The sequence below is a fragment of the Ornithorhynchus anatinus genome, chromosome 9 (genome assembly GCF_004115215.2).
Source record: "Ornithorhynchus anatinus isolate Pmale09 chromosome 9, mOrnAna1.pri.v4, whole genome shotgun sequence".
Taxonomy (NCBI): Eukaryota; Metazoa; Chordata; class Mammalia; order Monotremata; family Ornithorhynchidae; genus Ornithorhynchus; species Ornithorhynchus anatinus.
Window position 1 is genome coordinate 15,949,133 of NC_041736.1, and position 20,424 is coordinate 15,969,556.

At 44.5% G+C, this 20,424-nt stretch overlaps 1 protein-coding gene across 4 annotated transcripts in view; it reads left to right on the forward strand.

The window, feature by feature from the left end:
- The first annotated feature begins 702 nt into the window (after positions 1-702).
- Positions 703-20,424, forward strand: part of UBR3 (ubiquitin protein ligase E3 component n-recognin 3) — a 122,548-nt gene continuing 102,826 nt past the window's right edge. For 2 of the 4 annotated variants that reach the window (XM_029071480.2, XM_029071482.2), the window contains exons 1-5: positions 703-1,184; positions 12,779-12,918; positions 14,025-14,183; positions 15,203-15,346; positions 16,932-16,981. In XM_029071480.2, coding sequence (XP_028927313.1) covers positions 724-1,184; positions 12,779-12,918; positions 14,025-14,183; positions 15,203-15,346; positions 16,932-16,981 — 954 coding nt within the window. In that variant the 5' untranslated portion in view covers positions 703-723. Of the gene's footprint in view, positions 1,185-12,778; positions 12,919-14,024; positions 14,184-15,202; positions 15,347-15,898; positions 16,075-16,931; positions 16,982-20,424 lie in introns of those variants that run through there. The other 2 variants (XM_029071481.2, XM_029071483.2) reach the window with 2 other exon arrangements.

Consider the following 20,424-nt stretch of genomic DNA (forward strand, 5'->3'; position numbering starts at 1 on the left):
GAGGGCCGGGGCCGTGGTGTTAAAGGGCGAGCGGAACCGAGGCGAGAGGAGGCGGCTTGGTGGCACCGCGAGAGCCCCGCTCGTCCTCCTCCTCGTCCCCCCGCGCGTGAGCCCCTCCCTCCTCCCGCCCCTCCCTCCTCCCCCCCGGCCCCTCGCTCTGCGCACGCGCACTCCTCCCTCCTCCACCCGCCCGTGACTCTACGGGCGCTTCCTCCTCCCCCCGCCCCCCAGCCCTTCGCTGCGCACACGCGTTCCTCTCTCTCTCTCCCCCCCCCCCCGCCCCTCGCTGTGCGCAGGCGCCCCTCCCTCCTCCCCCGGTCCCTCGCTGTGCGCAGGCGCGCTCCTCCTTCCTCCTCCCTCTCCCCGTCGCTCTACGGGCGCTTCGTCCTCCCCCCCCTCCCCCGCTGTGCGCAGGCGCCCCTCCCTCCTCCCCCGGTCCCTCGCTGTGCGCAGGCGCGCTCCTCCCTCCTCCTCCCTCTCCCCGTCGCTCTACGGGCGCTTCGTCCTCCCCCCCCCCCCCTCGCTGTGCGCAGGCGCCCTTCCCTCCTCCCCCGGCCGTCGCTGTGCGCAGGCGCGCTCCTCCCTCCTCCCCCGCTGCCCCCGCCCCCGGCTGTGCGCAGGCGCGCTCCCCCTCCCTCCCCCCCCCGCCCCCCGCGGGAGGAGGCGTCGGAGGCTCCGCCGCGGCGGCGGCGGCGGTCGGCGGGTCGGCGGGTCGGCGGGACGATGGCGGAGGAGGGAGCGGGCGGGCCGGCCAAGAGCGCCGTGGCGGCGCGGCTGAAGGCGGCGCTGAGCCGTCCGGACAACGTGGCGGGCGCGGAGGAGCTGCGGGCGCTGCTGGAGCGGGTGCTGAGCGCCGAGGGGGCGGCGGCGGCGGCGGCGGCGGGGGGCGGCGGCGGCGGCGGCGAGGCCCTGGCCTGGTGCAAGTGCCTGCTGGCGGGCGGCGAGCGCTACGAGGACTTCTGCGCCGCCGTCCGGGCCTACGACCCCGCCGCGCTCTGCGGCCTGGTCTGGACGGCCAACTTCGTGGCCTACCGCTGCCGGACCTGCGGCATCTCGCCCTGCATGTCGCTCTGCGCCGACTGCTTCCACCAGGGAGACCACGCCGGACACGACTTCAACATGTTCCGCAGCCAGGCCGGCGGCGCCTGCGACTGCGGGGACAGCAACGTCATGCGGGAGAGCGGGTCAGTGCCCCCACACCCTCGGCCTCCTCCCCCTGGGCCAGGGGAGCTCGCCGGGGAAGGACCGTCCTCCCGGGGGGGAGGGGGGAGTCCTTCAGCGCTTGCTCTGGGTGCTCAGCGCTGGGGGAGAGGCGGGGGCATGGGGTGGTCCCAAGGGAGGCTCCCCGTCTTCATCCCCCTGTGACGGAGGAGCTCACCGAGGCCCCGAAAATAATCCCCATCATGTGGGGATTCCTTAAGCGCTTCCTCTGGGAGCTAAGAGCTTGGGGAGAGGCGGGGGCATCGGGTGGTCCCACGGGAGGCTCCCCGTCTTCATCCCCCTTGGACAGGTGAGGTCACTGAGGCCCCCAAAATAATCCCCATCATGTTGCAATTCCTTAAGCGCTTCCTCTGGGTGCTAAGAGCTTGGGGAGAGGCGGGGGCATCGGGTGGTCCCTCGGGAGGCTCCCCATCTTCATTCCCCTTTGACAGAGGAGGGCAGTGAAGCCTAGAAAATAATCATTATAATGATGGTATTTGTTAATAATAATCATGGTGGGATTCCTTAAACGCTTGCTCCGTGTGCTAAGCGCTGGGGGAGAGGCGGGGGCATCAGGTTGTCCCACGGGAGGCTCCCCGTCTTCATCCCCCTTTGACAGGTGAGGTCACTGAGGCCCCCCAAATAATCCCCATCATGTGGGGATTCCTTAAGCGCTTCCTCTGGGTGCTGAACGCTGAGGGAGAGGCGGGGGCATCAGGTGGTCCCACGGGGGGCCTCCTCGTCTTCATTCCCCTTTGACAGAGGAGGGCACTGAGGCCTAGAAGATAATCATCATAATGCTGATGATGGTATTTCTTAAATGCTTCCTCTGTGTGCTAAGCAGTGGAGGAGAGGCGGGGTCATGAGGTGGCCCCACGGGAGGCTCCCCGTCTTCATACCCCTTTGACAGGTGAGGTCACTGAGGCCCCGAGAATAATCATAATAATCATGGTATTTGTTAAGCGCTTGCTCTGTGTGCTAAGCGCTGGGGGAGGGGCAGGGGCATGGGGTGGTCCCACGGGAGGCTCCCCGTCTTCATCCCCCTTTGACAGAGGACGTCACTGAGGCCCTGAGAATAATCCTAATCATGTTGGGATTCCTTAAGCGCTTCCTCTGTGTGCTGAGCGCTGGGGGAGAAGCAGGGACATCAGGTGGTCCCACGGGAGGCTTCCCGTCTTCATTCCCCTTTGACAGAGGAGGGCACTGAGGCCCTGAGAATAATAATAATACTAATGTTGGTATTTGTTTATAAGAATCATCATGGAGGGATTCCTTAAACGCTTCCTCTGTGTGCTAAGCGCTGGGGGAGAGGCAGGGTCATCAGGTGGTCCCACGGGAGGCTCCCCGTCTCCATCCCCCTTTGACGGAGGAGGTCACTGAGGCCCCGAGAATAATCATAATAATCATGTTGGGATTCTTTAAGTGCTTCCTCTGTGTGCTAAGCGCTGGGGGAGAGGCAGGGGCATCGGATGGTCCCACGGGGGGGGCTCCCTGTCTTCATTCCCCTTTGACAGGTGAGGGCACTGAGGCCCTGAGAATAATCATAATAATGCTGATGATGGTATCTGTTAGTAATAATAATAATAATGTTGGGATCCCTTAAGCGCTTCCTCTGTGCCGAGCACTGTTCTAAGCACTGGGATAGATAGTCATCAGGTTGTCCCACGGGAGGCTCCCCGTCTTCATCCCCCTTTGACGGAGGAGGTCACCGAAGCCCAGAGAATAATCATAATAATACTAATGATGGTATTTGTTAAGCGCTTCCTCTGTGTGCTGAGCACTGGGGGAGAGGCAGGGGCATCACGTTCTCCCATGGGAGGCTCCCTGTCTTCATCCCCCTTTGACAGAGGAGGGCATTGAGGCCTAGAAAATAATAATACTAATGATATTATTTCTTAAACACTTTCCCTGTGTCCTGAGCACTAGAGGAGAGTCAGGGTCATCAGGTGGTCCCACGGGAAGCTCCCCGTCTTCATCCCCCTTTGACAGAGGAGCTCACTGAGGCCCTGAGAATAATACTACTACTACTAATGATGGTATTCGTTAATAATAATCATGTTGGGATTCCTTAAGCGCTTCCTTTGGGCCGAGTGCTGTTCTAAGCTCTGGGGGAGAGGCAGGGTCATCAGGTTGTCCCATGGGAGGCTCCCCGTCTTCATCCCCCTTTGACAGAGGAAATCACCGAAGCCCCAGAGAATAATGATAATAATACTAATGATGGTTATTTCTTAAGCGCTTCCTCTGTGTGCTAAGCACTGGGGGAGAGGCAGGGGCATCAGGTTGTCCCACGGGGGGGCTCCGCATCTTCATCCCCCTTTGACGGAGGAGCTCACTGAGGCCCAGAGAATAATAATAATAATAATACTAATGATGGTATTTGTTAAATGCTTCCTCTGGGCCGAGCACTGTTCTAAGCGCTGGGGGAGATGCAGAGTCATCAGGTTGTCCCACGGGGGGCTCCCAGTCTTCATCCCCATTTGACAGATGAGGTCACTGAGGCCCAGAGAAGTGAAGTGACTCGCCCACAATCACCCAGCTGACAGGTGGCAGAGCGGGGATTTGAACCCATGACCTCTGACTCCCAAGCCCGGGCTCTTTCCACCGAGTCACGTTGCTTCTCCTTTTAAATCATCTTTACATTTTAAATCTCTTTAAATCCTTCTAATCCCGGCTCCGCCGCCTGTCAGCTGTGTGACCTTGGTAAAGTCACTTCACTTCTCTGTGCCTCCGTTACTTCATCTGTAAAATGGGGGTGAAGATTGGGAGCCCTTTGTGGGACAACCTGATGACCTTGTATCTACCCTAGCACTGAGAACAGTGCTTGATTCAAAGTAAGCGCTCAACAAATACCAACATTATCATTACATCCCCTTGATTCCATTTATCGTGACGATACTGTCTGGTTTTTCTTTCGTTCTCTTTGGCTCAGCCATGTTCCCCCCGCAATTAGACTGCGAGCCCGTCACTGGGCAGGGATGGTCTCTCTCTGTCGCCGAATTGGACACTCCAAGGGCTTAGTCCAGTGCTTTGCACATAGTAAGCGCACAATAAATACCATTGAAATGCCATTGAATGAGGTCCGAGGTCACTGGGGGCCCGGCCAGCTGGCCGCATCGGCCCGGGGTGGGATGTGGGGGGGAGCATGGGGAGGGGGCCACCTGCACAGAGACCGTTCATTCATTCATTCATTCATTCATTCATTCATTCATTCATGCCATCATATTTAGCGACCGCTTACTGTGTGCAGAGCGCTGGGCTGGGCGCCTGGAATGTCCCGTTCGGCAACAGGGACAGTCCCTGCCCCACCACGGGCTCACAGTCTGAAAGGGGGAATAATAATAATAATCGAAGAGTCTAATAATGGTCTAATTATATTAATCGTATTTATTGAGCACTTCCTCTGTGCAGAGCGCTGGACTAGGCGCTTGGAATGTACAATTCGGCAACAGATGACTAGGCGTTTGGAATGTCCAATTTGGCAACAGAGACAGTCCCCGCCCCACACCGGGCTCACAGTCTAAATGGGGGAATAATAATCTAATAGTCTAATAATAATTGTATTTATTGAGCGTTTACTATGTGCAGAGCGCTGGACTGAGCGCTTGGAATGTGCAATTCAGCAACAGAGATAGTCCCTGTCCCACAGCGGGCTCACATTCTAAGTGGGGGAATAATAATAATCTAATAGTCTAATAATAATAATTGTATTGAGCACTTACTATGTGCAGAGCGCTGGACTGAGTGCTTGGAATGTACAATTCAGCAAGAGATAGAGACGGTCCCTGCCCGACAACGGGTTCACAGCTAAATGGGGGAATAATAATAATCTAATAGTCTAATAATAATAATCGTATTTGTTCAGCGCTTACTACGCGCAAGGCCCTGTCCTAAGAGCTGGCATGGATCCAAGCGAATCGGGTCAGACCCAGTCCCCACGTGAGGCTCACGGTCTCAATCCCTCGTTTTACAGATGAGGGAACTGAGGTGCAGAGAAGGGAAGTGGCCTGCCCAAGGTCACAGATAAGGGGCGGGAGCCGGGATTGGAACCCATGACCGTCTGACTCTCAGACCCCGCGCTGAAGCCACCAAAGCCAGGCGGGGTGGGAGGTCTTAGGGAGGCTTTGGGCAAAGGGTTTGGGGAGGGTGGGTGGGGTCGGAAAGATCGGGGAGGGTCCTCCGGGTGCCAGTGGCCAGATTTCGGTTTGGTTTTCCGGCTAAAGATGGGCTACTCGGTTGCCCAGGGGACCAGCTGGCGGCCTGGAGTCATCAGCGAGAAAATGGTTTTCGTTTTTGGGAAAGGGGTGACTCGATTGCTCGGGATGGGACAAAGACCTGAGAAATCAGCCCTCAGTGGGGTCAGTTGCGAGGGGGGAAAAGTCTGGAGAAGAGAAGCTCCAGTCCTGCAGTCCTCATGGACGCCTTGGGCCTCCTGTGCTACCCAGTCAGGGAGGTGGACCCAGAAAGGGAACTCTTGGTCTCAGGGGGAAATTTGGACCTTTGGTCATTAGCTGTTTATACCCTAGACCCCCATCTTCTTTTGAGAACTTTGTGAAGGCACAGGCAACAACTTTTAATCAACTTGGCGTGAGTTTCGGAAGCCTTTTAGCTGATACTTTTTCCCTCTTCCTCCTAATTCTCCTGTCATTTGCGGTTCACCGCTTTGACACTGGCCCTTATTGCCTTAAAACATATTCAGGAGCAGAAGGGAGGTTTTACCGAAGCTGTGGGTTTGAGTAAAATTGGTTACATCGGGATTTCCCTGGGAGATCATCAAAAGCGTGTAGGAAATGATATTGGCTGGATCACAGTTTCTTAGTTATTTAGTTCATTCAGTAGTATTTATTGAGCGCTTAGTATGTACAGAGCATGTACTAAGCCCTTGGAATGTACAATTTGGCAACAGATAGAGACAGTCCCTGCCCAATGACGGGCTCATAGTCTCCACTATTAAGTGAATTATTATCGTTTGGAGGGTTCACCGCTATTGTCATATTCCCCTCAAAACGGGTGCAGGAAAAAATTGCTCAGTTGTGAGGTGGGATAAGCACTTTTTTCCCTTCTGAGAGGACCTGCTCCACCTTCACACCATCCCATCTGGTTCTGGCCTCTGCCTCGCTTCCCAACTTTCGGTTTGGAAATAAAGCACAGGAAGTTAATTGGAAACGATCTGGAGTTCAGTTCACTGTAGCTGTTTCTCATTTTTTTTGCCGGAGACTTGGGTACAATAGACAATGGGTGTTAAGTAACCATTAGGTTTCACCATACTCCTCCTTGAGGGCCAGGTGTACGTCTTCTAGTTTCTTTGTAACTTCCCATACTTCTTCATACGTTGACGTGCACCCAGTGGACATTTTGACTGATGTCTAGTTAACCGGTCCGCTGTTGACTGGTGTGGCGCTATTGCTAACTACATTAATTCATTCATTCAGTAGTATTTATTGAGCGCTTACTATGTGCAGAGCACTCTACTAAGCGCTTGGAATGTACAATTCGGCAACAGAGAGAGACCATCCCTGCCCAATGACGGGCTCACACTCTAAACGGGGGAACTGTAGCCCGTGAAGCCCAGGGGGGTTTCTGCACGGTACGTAGTTGGACATTTCTTTGCCAGACCCCTCATCAGACCCTTCCAAGGCCATGTACCTGTGATTGGATTAGAGGTGGGAAAAAGATGCAGGGGCAGGGTCAGCCACCACACCAGAAACTAGAAATATTGATGTTTATTAAGGCATGTTCTGTGCGCCAAACACTAAGAGTTAGGGGTAGGTATAAGATAACTCCCCGGTTCACTTCTGAAAGGTGGAAATTGGGCAGTTCTGTGTACATCTCGTCTTGTCTCAGTGTTTACCAAATGCACTTGAGGCTCTCTGATACTAATAATAGTTGTGGCATCTGCAAAGCTCGTATCTTGTGCCAAGCATTGTACTAAGATGAATAGTGAATCCACATTTTGCAGATGAGGGAAATGAGGCACCGACAGGTTAAGTGACTTGCCCAAGGTCACACAGCGGAGCCGGGATTAGAATGGAGGACTCGGACTCCCAGGCCCTGTTCTTTCCACTAGACCACCCAGCTTCACGCTGGCCACGATTCCTCTTCCAATAGCTTGTAAATTCCTGATTTTCCTAAGCAGCTAGGTTTGTGTTTTGCATATAATTAAGTGCTCCATAAAACTTTTGTTGAACAAGAAAGAAATAAAGGTATTTGGTACTTCAGGAGTATCATCACCTGGTCCCTGAACTGTGAACCGTGCTTAATCATTTCCCCAAATGCCCCATCAGTTGATGACGGTCCAGCTCTTTTACCGATTGACGTATTTTACTCCCACGGTCCTGGGAGTCGGCCGGTCATGGATTCCAATCCTGTCCGCCACTTGTCTGCTGTGTGACCTTGGGCAAGTAAGTCACTTCTCTGTGTTCAGTTACCTTATCTGTTAAAGGGGGTTTGAGACTGTGGGACAGGGACTGTGTCCAACATGATTGGCTTGCATCCACCCCGGCACTTAGCATAATGCCCAGCACACAGTAAGTGCTGAACAGGTACAATAATGAATAGCTAGTTACTGCTCATCTTTTGCAAAGAGATGAGGTGGAATTCTGAAGCCATCGTAGCCCATGCCGGAACACGCTATTCCTTGAGTAACCTTTTATCCCTGTTTGGTTTTTAGGTTGTGGTCATTTTATAATTTAGGTTGCATGTGTAGAACAGAAGTAATAATAGTGCGATGACATCTTACAATGACAGCTTATAGCAGGTGAGCTTAAAACGTGAAGAAAGAGAGCTACTTTCATGTGGATTGAGGTGGTGGTATTTTGTACCAAGGCTTATGGAAATCGGGCATCTATAAATAAGAGAGGAGATGCAAATGTATTGTTTTGCCATCTGCCTTGTTGGGCAAGAATTCCAGAAGTAGTTCATCTATCCTTTGAAAAGCAACACAGAATGTTGTCTTGCCCAATGCTGGGTTCTGAGTTTTAAAAGATCCTCCCGGTGCACATTTGATTATAATAATGCAGTGGATCTGTGTGCCAGGTGGAATATAATAATAATGTTGGTATTTGTTAAGCGCTTACTATGTGCCGAGCACTGTTCTAAGTGCTGGGGTAGACATAGGGGAATCAGGTTGTCCCACATGGGGCTCACAGTCTTAATCCCCATTTTACAGATGAGGGAATTGAGGCACAGAGAAGTCAAGTGACTTGCCCACAGTCACACGGCCGACAAGTGGCAGAACTAGGATTCGAACTCATGAGCCCTGACTCCAAAGCCCGTGCTCTTTCCACTGAGCCACGCTGGAATATAAATGATCTTGTTTCAGATTATTGTGAATGTTCAAATTCATCGTTTCCACCAGATTGCATGTTGTGAGAGATTTATGGTAGAGATAGGTCATGTCCCTTTTACAGTATCTACCCCACTGATGAGTGTTTGATTCATAAATTTTGAACTTTTCATCAAACTTCCAGTTTTCTTCAGCATGGAGAAATGAGACAAGAAATGGAAAGATTTCCCATTTTATGTCAGTAGTGCAAAAAATTCAGCCTACCTCCCCGATCAATGAACGTTGTTAGTATTACTACATTCTTGATGTGACTTGGACCTCATTTCCTTCCTCCCTGCAATCTATGTCAAGCTTTATGGGTTTTTTTGTGGTTTTTTTTTTTTTTTTGTCCACACACAAAGGTAATTAAAATAAAGCGACATCTGCCAACTTCCTTGTTGGAATTTAGAACAGAGTATAGTTTAGATTTATAGAGTTATTTTCCCAAATAATTTAAAGCGTTTTCACATGTATTTGCTCATTTGAAATTTCATCTACCCTTTGAAGAGAAGGAAGGCGGGCAATGTCTTTAAAGATTAAAAAACTTAGGCTCAACTGAGCAGAAGATGTAATTGAACGGTTTTGGTTTTTTTGACGGCATTTGTTATGTGCTTACTCGCTGCCGAGCACTGTACTGAGTACTGGGGTAGATACAAGTTAATCATGTTGGACACAGTCTGTGTCCCATGGGGGCTGGGGGGACTCACCGTCTTAAAATTCCCATTTTAAAGATGAGGTAACTGAGGCAAAAAGGGGTAAAGTGACTTGTCCAGGATCACCCAGCAGGCAAGTGCTAGTGATAGGATTAGAACCCAGGTCCTTCTGACGCCCAGGCCTGTGCTCTATCCAATAGCCAACACTGCTTTTTGTGCAGCGCAAAGCACTGTATTAACTGTTGGGAGAGTACATCGAAACAATACCAAACACTTTTAAGCAACTTTCTCAGTCAGTGGTAGAGCTAGGACTAAGTCAGAAATCCTGATGGATGTTGGATTAAAAACGCAAAGCTTATTTCTCAATTTTAAAAACAGCTATAGGATATGTTCTAGACCTGCAAGTTAATGCCCTCAGTTGTTCAACTCTGGCTTATGATTTTGTGACATTTCATGTTAAGACATTTTAAAATTAAATTAAACATGGAAAAGACCAGATTAAGATTTGAAAGTATTGTTTTCATGACTTTTTAAAAGAGAAGCTTTCACTAGTGTGGCAATCTAGAAACTGCACTAGCTACAGAGTTATCTTTAGAACTGTTTTTTGAGGGGTCAAAAATCCCCTTCTATATATTAGTTTCCTTTCTTTTCTTACTCTCACTATTGGCTTTAGAAGCTCACCTTGCTGACTCCTGGGTCATTTGTCTGACTGAACTGTGGCTCTGTTTCATGGGTCTCAACCATTTTTCGTGTCTTTTTTGGGGCTCAGCCTACCATTCATAAAGAATCTAAGCCGTGCCCTTACTCACAGTGGTGCATCCAGCCCAGTATTTTGCTCAGTCAGTGGCAATCAAATTCTTGGAGGGGCTGTGTGGTGGTTCCTTGTAGAGGGGTTAGTTCTTTGATTGTCTTTTAAGGGGGTTTTGTTTGTTTTTTGTTGTTTTAAAGGTTTAGTTGTTTTAGTGTGATTCGATTTTTTCAGTCCAATACAGGGTTCAACCTGAACTGAAAAATTAAAGTTGATGAGTGGGCTGCCTATTAAAATCTATATGCAATTAATGAACACGGCAATTGGAGGCAGAGAGTTATTGTGCTAAGTTAATAAATACCCTTAAAAGCCAGCCAACAGGTGAAGCTGAGCAGAGACAGAGATGATCTCCCCTCTTCAAGAACCTACATATGTCCAGTGCTCTTTCTCTTGGAGAAGCTCTTGGCCATTGGCTTCAGCTGCCCCATTCTTACCTCCTGTGTACTCCTTTTTGTGTTGTCGTACTCCGGGTCACAGATTTCGCTCTTCCTCAGTTAATCTCATAGGTGTACCTTGCTGTTGACTCTCCCAATTCTGATCTTTTATGTGTATCCTTCCCTCTGCATGGAAAGCTCTCAAATTTTCCAAACTACTCTCTCCCCATTGCCAATGCCTTTCTAATCCCCCCAAACCCTACCGCGCCCCAGGAGGTATTCCCTGACGAATTCATATCTCCCTGATCATGCCATCCCATCGCTTACTCTCAAGCACATGTGTGCACATTGGTTTCATCATTTCTTCATTGTTTTTTGCTCTGTTTTGTTGTCACCAAGTTTTCTTTCCTCGTATTTCCATTGAAGGTATTCAGTTCACATCTGCCAATCTCTTCTGTTAGATTTTAAGCTCATTGAGCATGCGGACCGTGTCTTTTGTTTTTATCGTACTCTACCAAGCACCTAGTAGAAGGCTCTGCATATAGTAGGTGCTCAGTAACTGCTCCTGAAGAAGTGAACTGAAGCCAGCATTTTATTAGCCTTGAAGTTATGTCAGGCCATGTATCTCTTTCTGGTATGAACGTGTCTTCAGAAAGGAAGTCCAGGAGAAACTTAATTTTAGTAAATACTTTTGCAGCAAAGAATTTATATGACCACTTTTTTTCTCCTGCCCTCACCAATTGTCCTTCATTAGAATGGGTTTTGGTTTAGATTAGAGAAACTTAAATGAATCAGAACCAAGATCTTTCTCTAAATCGACTCCCCTTATTCTTTTTATCATCTGTTGTCCCTCTCTCCTCAGACTGATACCATTTCTCGTGAGAGATGATCTTCAGCTGGACAGCAGTAGTTATCACTGTGTGATTGGAAAGGGTTTTCGGTCTGCTCTAAGGCCATATCAATCGATCAGTGGTATTGATTGAGTGCTTACTGTGTGCAGAGCACTGTACTAAGTGCTTGGGAGAGTACAATACAAGAGTTGGAAGGCTTATTCCCTGCTTACAGTGAGTTCAAAGTCTAGAGGGACTTCATATCCATGAAGAATTGACTGGTCTTGAGGTTTTGGTAGTAGACTGAGCTGTCCTTTGTGCTCGATCCATCAAAAGACCAGAGTTCAAAGCTGATTAACTTCCCCTGATCCAGGGCATATCCCTTTACCAATCATCCATAGTATTTGTGCTTATTCAGTTTTGCATTTTAAGAGAAGTTTTATTTCTATTAATTTATGCTTAAATGTTTATCCTTCCATGTTGTGCTTTCATTAACTGTAGCATTTTATTTCTGTCAGTCTTGAGTCTAGTTTCTGTGTGTCTCCCCTGTTTAGATTTGAAGCTTCCTGACGGTAGGCACAGTTTCCCTTTTTTAGTTAAACTCTTCCAAGCGCTTCATACTTGGCTTTGAACACCATGGGTGCCCAATAAATACTCGAATGAGACCTGGAATTAGAACTCATTTTGAATGTCTATAAAATTGGTCTTTCATAAAGTGTCATTCATTCAGTCATTTATTGAGCCCTTACTGTGTGCAGAGCACTCTACTAAGCGCTTGGGATGTACAGTCCGGCAACGGATAGAGACAATCCCCGCCCAACAACGGGCTCACAGTCTACAGTTTCTAAACTTTTTAGTACTTAAAAGATTTCTACGTGTCACGGGTGCAGGTCTTCATTTGACGCTCTTAACATCTTGATTCAAGGGCAGATTGTGGGTGTGTCACAATCTGATACCTCCTTCTTTAACTCTTCACTCTTCAATAGTTTCTTCCCTACTACTTTCAAATGTGTTTATGTCTCTCCTATCCTAAAAAAAAACCAACAAAAAAAACCCTCCCTTGACCCCACAGCTCCCTCCGGTTATCATTTCTCACCAAATTCCCCGAGTGAGTTGTTCAGCAGTGTTCCCCTCTTCTCTCCTTTATGTCTTCTCAACCATCCCTCTGGTGCTTCGATTCCTTCCCCTGTTTGCCCATGTTACCGTTCCAGCCCTTACCAGAGTCCAGCTGTTGTTGCCACTGCTTTTGTCTCCTTGCTTGTTATCACTCAACAGAATACTCAATTTTATTCATTCTCCATACTCCTTTGATAGTTATGTAGATCAAAAGTGTACCCAGTGTTCTAGTTAAGGGTTTGTAAGGGAGTCAATAGGAAATGTAAATATTTAGATAAGGTCTTTCCCTTGGCCCATTTGGATTAAAATTGCTCTGTTTCATTCTGTTGTTTCGCAAAATCAGACGGTGTCATTAATTTTCTTCCTCGGTCCTGTACTTTTCTAATGTGGTTTTGACTACTGTTGCTAGAAATACGTCTTTGGTGGCTCAGCGTCCACTATTAACACTTTTTGTCGATTCCTCTCCTCTGTTACAGGTTTTGTAAAAGACATCAAATTAAATCCAGTTCAAATATTCCCTGCGTCCCAAAAGATTTACTGATGATGTCCGAATTTGTTCTTCCACAATTTATTTTTTGTCTTATTCAGTACTTAAGAGATGGCTACAATGAACCAGGTATGTTGTAAATAATGCTCTTAGCTAAATTCTTATTTTTATCATAATTGTTGTTCTTAATAAGAGCCCCGCTGTGGACTTTTAATAGTTGAGTAAACAGAAACTGTATATTGTGGTAAGGTGAGCTGTTGTAGAGCCAGGGTCTCCACTTTTCATTTTGAGCAAGGGAGGCCAGCATCAGGCCTGCGCTTCATCACTCAACCGAATTTATTGAGCTCCTGCTGTGAGCAGAGGACTGTGCCACGTGCTTCGGTGAGTTCAGTAGCATTAGTGAATTGTACTTCCCAAGTGCTTAGTACAGTGCTCTGCACACAGAAAGCACTCAGTGAATCTGATTAAAGGAATTAGTGTACACTGAGGAGCTGGTGCCTCAGGGTCTAAAGGAAGTGACCGGAGTGACAGCGGTTGCTACCGCACCAGTAAATATCTCTCGTTCCTGCCAGTCTTAATTGTGCTGGGGCACAGGGGACAACGAACGAGTAGCTGGGCAGAAGGGCAGCAGGCTGCAGAGTGCAGCTGAAGGTTTTTTATGGTCAAAGTATTTTATGCAGCTTAGAGCCGAAGCCGAGCCAGAGAGCCGGGACCCGAGAGGCTGTTACCTTGGTAGGTGCTGTGGTTTTCCTTGTCCATATTAGCCAGCTATTTTTCCGGATTCCTGCCGGGCCTGTCCACCTCTTGGAATGTCTCGGCTGGTTCTTTGGTTAGAAAAACCCGAGGACTGATGGTATAGCTCTGGCAGGCATTCACTGGGACTGGAGTAGTGTTTTTTCCACCTGGGCTATTGGTTGGTTGAAAAGAGGGCCCTGGTTGGCTTCATCACTGATGCCTGCACAATTGCAGCCCGCTTTTAAACATAATGTCTTTCACTCCCTGAGGTGGGTACCGGTGGCACCTCCCTGCGTCCTGAGGAGTTTTTGGCACTTTCCCTTCCCCATTCTTGGCTTAGAAAATCCACTCTATACCATTAATTGATTGATTTTTAGGATCTGGTTGTTCTGCTGACAGAGGCCTTTTATCCAGTTGGTTAGAGGGATTACAAAGGATGCTAAGAGGAATGAAAACTCATTCTTTTAAAAAAAATCACAGAAACTCTCTGTTGTTTTCAGCAGTTGATGCACCATCCGAAAAAGATCTACACAAAGTCCTTCAGCTCTTGGAGCCCCAAATTTCGTTTCTAGAAGACTTGACCAAAATGGGTGGAGCGATGCGATCAGTTCTTACCCAGGTTTTGACAAACCAACAACACTATAAAGATCTTAGTGCTGGTGAGTTGAAATGGATTAGATTAAGCATATTGTAGAAATCAGAAATCATATCTGGTTTTTCAATATTTCCTTTAACATGTTTGAGAAATATGTATACAACCATACTTTTTCCAAAATAATATATATATTTTTTTTTTTGGCCCTTGAGGAAAGATAGCTTTTTGTGTTCATTTTTTGTTTCAGGAAATGCGGTCATTTGAGTAACTCGGAGTATATATAACATTTAATTAATACTTCAAAATAAAATATATTGTCCAAGCTTGGAAAAAATGTGTTTTGAGGTGTGTCTTTTCCTTGGCCACTTTTATCCTCTACCCACAATAGGGGTTCCTTATATCCATTTTTTTGTGTGAATGTGTATTTTTTATCATTAGTTTTATGAAGGTATGTTTTCCCTTTTAGTGGAAGTATGCAGGGGTTTGGAGCTAATTTTATCTGATTGCTTAATAGTGCCGGTACGATGCACTCATAAAGGTAGTGTAGAGGGATTTGTTGTTTTTTTTTTTAAATCTTTCAGTGAGTACTAAAAGAGGCATTTATTTTCCCATTCTATGCTTTCCCCACTCCATCCTCCAGCCTCTTTCTTTGTAATGGCCTGGGAATTTTTTATTTTTTATCTTTTAAAAAAGTGTAAATTTCTATAGAAAAACATTGAGTCCCATTTTCTTAATAGCATTTCTTGGATTTAATTGAAATCTTCATTGATATTTTTTGAGGTTACTCTTACTCTAGGAACTCTTAAAACACTGTCATTAATGAACTGCTTTTAGAACAGCAGGAACTCGAAAAGGTCACTTCCATCTGTAAGACCTAATATACCCATTTGTCAGTTTTGATGTTAATGTCTTTCTATTTCCATTCAGGTGGAATTTATGTAACTGCATATTGTTCAGTCATTTACATTCTAAGGAGCAAACTTTAGTTTGGTAAAGTCTTTATCCTAATGACCTTTCTTTTTCTTAAGAACTTAAATTTAAGCATTTGTCTGGCTCTAATGCTGTTTGAAATATGCATTTAAGGTGCTGGGGAAAATGCGTGTGCACAGAAAAATCACGAAAAGTACCTCATAGCTCTGAAAGGCTCTGGACTGGCATTCCCTGAGGATAAACTTGCAGGTGGCATGCAGGAGCAGGCTGCTGGAACTAGCACTTTAGCAGTTCAAGGTTTGTCTAGAAAAATGCTTTTGAACATTGATTAAATAACTTCATATGTCAGGGCCTTCGCAGGCATCAGATCAAGTGTATGCTCTCGCCACTACTGAACTGTTATTTTAGGGATGGAACAGTGTGACCTTTCTAGGGTCCTGACAGATCTCACACTTTTATGACTTGAAGACCCCCTAAATCTCCTTTTCATATCTTATACCTTTACAGCCCCCTCCCATGATCTGAGTAGCTCGAGTACACCAGACTTCTTTTTCGACTGGTATGTTTTGAATGTTCGTATTAGAAATTAACATTTATTTCAGCTCAGCATGGAAAATGTCCAGCTTTGTCTATAGCCCTAGGTTTTCAAAAGCAAATTTTAAAGTAATGAATTGATAGTAAAAAAAAGTTAATTTTCACTTGCAGAATCAATACGTAGAAATCAATGAAAACTATTCTGACCTTTTTTATATATTTTAGTGAGACATGAGGGATTGAGAAGATTACAGATGACTTTTAACAACCCATGAAGAAGAAATTTAAATCTCTAGTCTTTCCCTTTTTGATAAGAGGGAAAGTCAGACATTTCCATGCTCTATTATTCATTTTAAAAGAACTAAGAAAACAAAACAGTTCTGCAAATCTCTGGCTGAGGCCCTGGCTGCTACTTAAACAATTATCCCACCCATGCCTCTAGACCTACATGTTGCGTGCTGTGAAACTGTGGAAATTAATTATTTTTTCAGGTATGACGTTCAAGTGGATGTTAAAACTTTCCAAAATCCCCCCCCACGGCTGTACCATGATGGTTCAGATTCACCTCAAATTTTATACAAAATGTTTCCTATTTTAGGATATTAAAGAAAAATGGAACTCTTTGTGTATGCCTTTTTCTCAGTAGTAAAACTGCTTAGATGGGTTAGCCATCTCAAATGACGAAAGGGGATTCTTTCAATTATTGCTATCTGGCAGAAAAATGACCTGGGTAGAAGATCGGGCAGATTCTGATGAAGAGGATAAAACTAAATACATTGTCAAACTGATGAAAAGAATCCCCTAACCCTATTTCAGTTGTTTGTGATTACTTGCTAACGTCCTCTGTGTCCACTCCTTCTGTGCTCTAGGGCCTCCCATTTGGGAACTGTTAATTGTCTGAAAAATAAATAATAGAGACTGCTTGGGAAAGGCAGTTTTCTGAGTTGGCCGTTGCTTCCCCATTTGAAAAGCAGAGTATAGGTATTAAATAATAAGTGGCTAGGACATGTGCCGCTCAGTGGCCCTGTACACTGTGGCTCACTGCTCTTTGAGTGGAAAGAAAACCACCAAATCCTGTAACCAATCAATTGTATTTATTGAGTGCTTACTATGTGCAGAACACTGTACTAAGCACTTGGGAGAATACAGTACAACATGACATGTTCCCTGCCCAAAATATGTTTCAAACAGTTCTCGAGGCGAAGACAGACATTACTATGAATACTGACTTTGTGTTGTCTGGGAGAGCTTCCAGTGAAAACCTAACACCCTGCAGCAAAGTTTAGATTTTGGTATTTAAATGGCTTTTTCCAATTTGAAGGAAACCTTACTTTATTTTCTTCAACAGGTTTGGCAGGTGCTACAGGAATTTCAGGACAAGTAGATTCTTCAGATGAGGTGAGATTTTTAAATGTACTGTTTTGAAGTAGGACGATGCAGACGATACTCCAGGAGTTAGTATCATGTGGTTTGTAGATGAAGTTAAATGATTTTTACAAAAAATGATTGACTGACAATAGAATTTTATTAATAGGGCTTAGATTATTATCTTTCTACCCTTCAAGCAACAAATCAGTTTTGGACTACAGTAACAGAAAGCTTTAGTTCTATGAAATAAAATTTTGAGCTAGTGGAAAATAGGATGTTAAAATGATGTAATTGTGTAGCTTACTGTGCTAATTTGAACTCACCTCTAAAAAAGGAAATATATTTGGTGTAGGGTTCTAAAGTACTTGTCCTTCTAAAATTATAAAATTAAAACATTAAGCTAAAACTTGAATGCTTAAAACTGAGAAAAAATAATGTACATTTCTACTTTTCTATATTTGATTCTCTACATTAACGCTCTTTTCAAACTTCTTTAGTGCAGTTTATAGGTCGTGAATTGTAAAATTGTGTGGGTTTCCATTCTATCGAAATTCTTTGGACTGTTCTAAATTTAATGAGTTAAATTTATAATACACTCGGTTCCGCTGTAGTACAAGATTTCACTGTGCATTTTGGCTAGAGTGTTGTTAGGGAACTAGGGACTTCTCTGATGTCATGAATCTAATTGAATGCAGTATGTTGCAGTGTTAGCAGAAATAGCTTTTGCTCATGCACATGGCGTTGGAGCAGGCGAGTACTTCAGCCCAAGTTTTCCTTAATGCGGGGCTTCTTAAGAATGCAACCCCCATACTGTTGGAGAACTGGTTGTACTCTAAAAATATTGAATTGTTTCTCTTGGTGTGAGACTTTTTGTTCCAATACTTTGTTTATGTATCTTCCAGAGTAGTTCATTTAAATGTGGCTGTATTGAAAACTCGTCCTTCTGTGTTTGTCAGATCCTTGAGGGCAGGGATTGTGTCTACTTTGTGTACTCACCTAGGCACTTAAAGCAGTATTTTACACACAGTTAGTGTTCAGAATTGATTTACTTGAATAGTAAATGTTCAATAAATGCCATTGATGAAGTTGCCTTTAAAAAGGGTCGATTTGAAGGATTGCTTTTCATTTTAATAATTGGAGAAGTACTCTCTGTTCCTGCTTTCATTAAGTGAGAAGATACATAAAATACTGAGTTTAATTTTGGGATTCGAAGATCTACTGGATTGTCCTGCCTTTTATTTCTTGTTGAAGGCAGACTCCTGAAAGATTTAAATTGTAGCAGTGACAGACAGTGAAAAAAAATCTGTCTTTTAACCTGTTTCAGAGTAAACATGCACCTATACTCCCATTATGTATCCTTGAAAGATATTTGAAAGGCAAAATGACCAAACATATGTATGCTAGTGGTGTTGAAGAAGGGCAGAAAAATGAGTTTAAGGATGTTGGCTCATTGACCAGAATTACAGATGCTTAGAAGACATTATGCAATTATGAATTGTATGAATAGTTTACACACTCCTCCTAAGATAATCTGAAGAAGATTAACGTATTTGGGGGTAGTTTTATTAGCCATTTATTTAGGAGTTACAGCTTCCCAGCATTTTAGAAACAGACAAGAACCTTATTATACATGTATTCAAGTATCTATTGAGGAATGGGCCTAATCTGGCCCTTCTGGTATAGTTGTGAAAATCTGGGACCCCCCATGTAGGGCCTCTGTACTTCTTACTTAGCTTGGGCAGCAGTAAAGAGGGCAAAGAGTAAACTCTTTATGGGCAGGATTGGATCTAACAACTCTAATGCAGTGTACTCTCCCAAGCGCTTAATAGTAGTAATATTTACTAAGCTCTTACCGTGTGCATAGCACTATACTAAGCACTGTGAAAGAAAACACACAGGTGGAAATTAAATAGGGTCCCTGCCCTTCAGAGGGCTCACAATCTAAAAACAGTTCTCTGCACACAGTAAATGTGCAGTAAAGAGCATTGATGGATTGAAGAGCAAAGGGTAGAAATATCACAAATTCCAGATCAGAGGTCTGAATTATTGAGATTTTGTTTTATTTCTCTAAACTCACTGGCTATTTTATTTAATCAGACTATAAAATATTTTGATTTTGAAATAGTTTAAAAATTGTGGTGGGGCTGTGTGTATTAGTAGAAAGCCACATCAAGAAATAACAGATCTTGGAATAAAATAGCCAAAAAATCTCTGACACTCAAGGAATTGATGGGGCAGGTTATCTTGAAGCATTTCTACTCTGCCTATTATTTTGCGTAAATTTAGCTAGTATGCCTCCTAACCCTAAATTCCCAGGGATAAGTATATTTATAGATGTCTACTTTTCAAGAAAAAGATTTGTGTTGAAACGAGATGTCTACTTTTCAAGAAAAAGATTTGTGTTGAAACGAGACCTTTTTGTACAGAGTAAGGTGTTAGACTTTTAGTACAAAATTGAGTTAAAGATGGAGAGATGGGTAAGTAGGGGAAAAAGGACAAAACGAATCTTGTTTATGAAAGTTGAAATGAAAGGTTTTTTTGCCAAGATCATAGAGCAATGAAACTAATATTCAGAATCTTTTGAATATTACCTTGGATATAAAGCATTGTTTTTAAGTAGAAAGAATGGAGGAAACTACAACAACATCTAGAGCAGTGGTTTTATTTTCCTGAGTAAAGCCTTCAAACTGATCACATATGTATATGCTGAAAAACTAGTAATTTACTCATATTTTCACTTGAATTGCTTCCCTAACCCATAGTTTTAAAGCAATCACCTATTTCAAAGTCAGTATCCATATTTATAGGAATAAGATGTGCAATTCACACTATCTTTAGCTTTGCTTGAAAAAGTATTTTTTCAATCTTGAATCTTATTTTTTTCTAATTTTTAAATTTATAGTTATTTTTATAATTGTTTAAATGTGAATGTGTATTGTGAAGAAAATTGTCCTTGTTTCTCTGGAATTAATTTATGGCTTTTCTTTCAAACTTCAATAATATGCATTTTTTGGTTCAAACTAGTCATAGAAATTAGGTAGTATTCTGGCCAAAATTGCATTGATTTTTCCCGAGTAGTTTCAGTCAATCTATCCATGCCCAAAGGAGTGAGCCACTACTTCAGTCTACTTTTCGATTTTATTACTAGTGCCGAGTAAAACTCAATTTGCAAAAAATAGTTTCCCTAATTCTATAAAATATTAACTTTAGCAAGGAAATGTTATAAATTCTATTTAAGCAGGTGTTAATATGCCTGTATTCTGAATTACGTATCTACAGAAAGCTATGCCAGAATTTGGCCCTACTGTTCCTCATGCATCAGAATGTCATGCTCTCAGCACGGCTATTTTTAACTTGACATTTTTAAAAACACTTCTTGTTCTTTTTTTTGTGGTGTGTGTGTGTGTGACCATATGAAACAAGGTTAGCATGATTTATTAGTATTATTGCAAGCATTAAAAGATAAAAAGGTA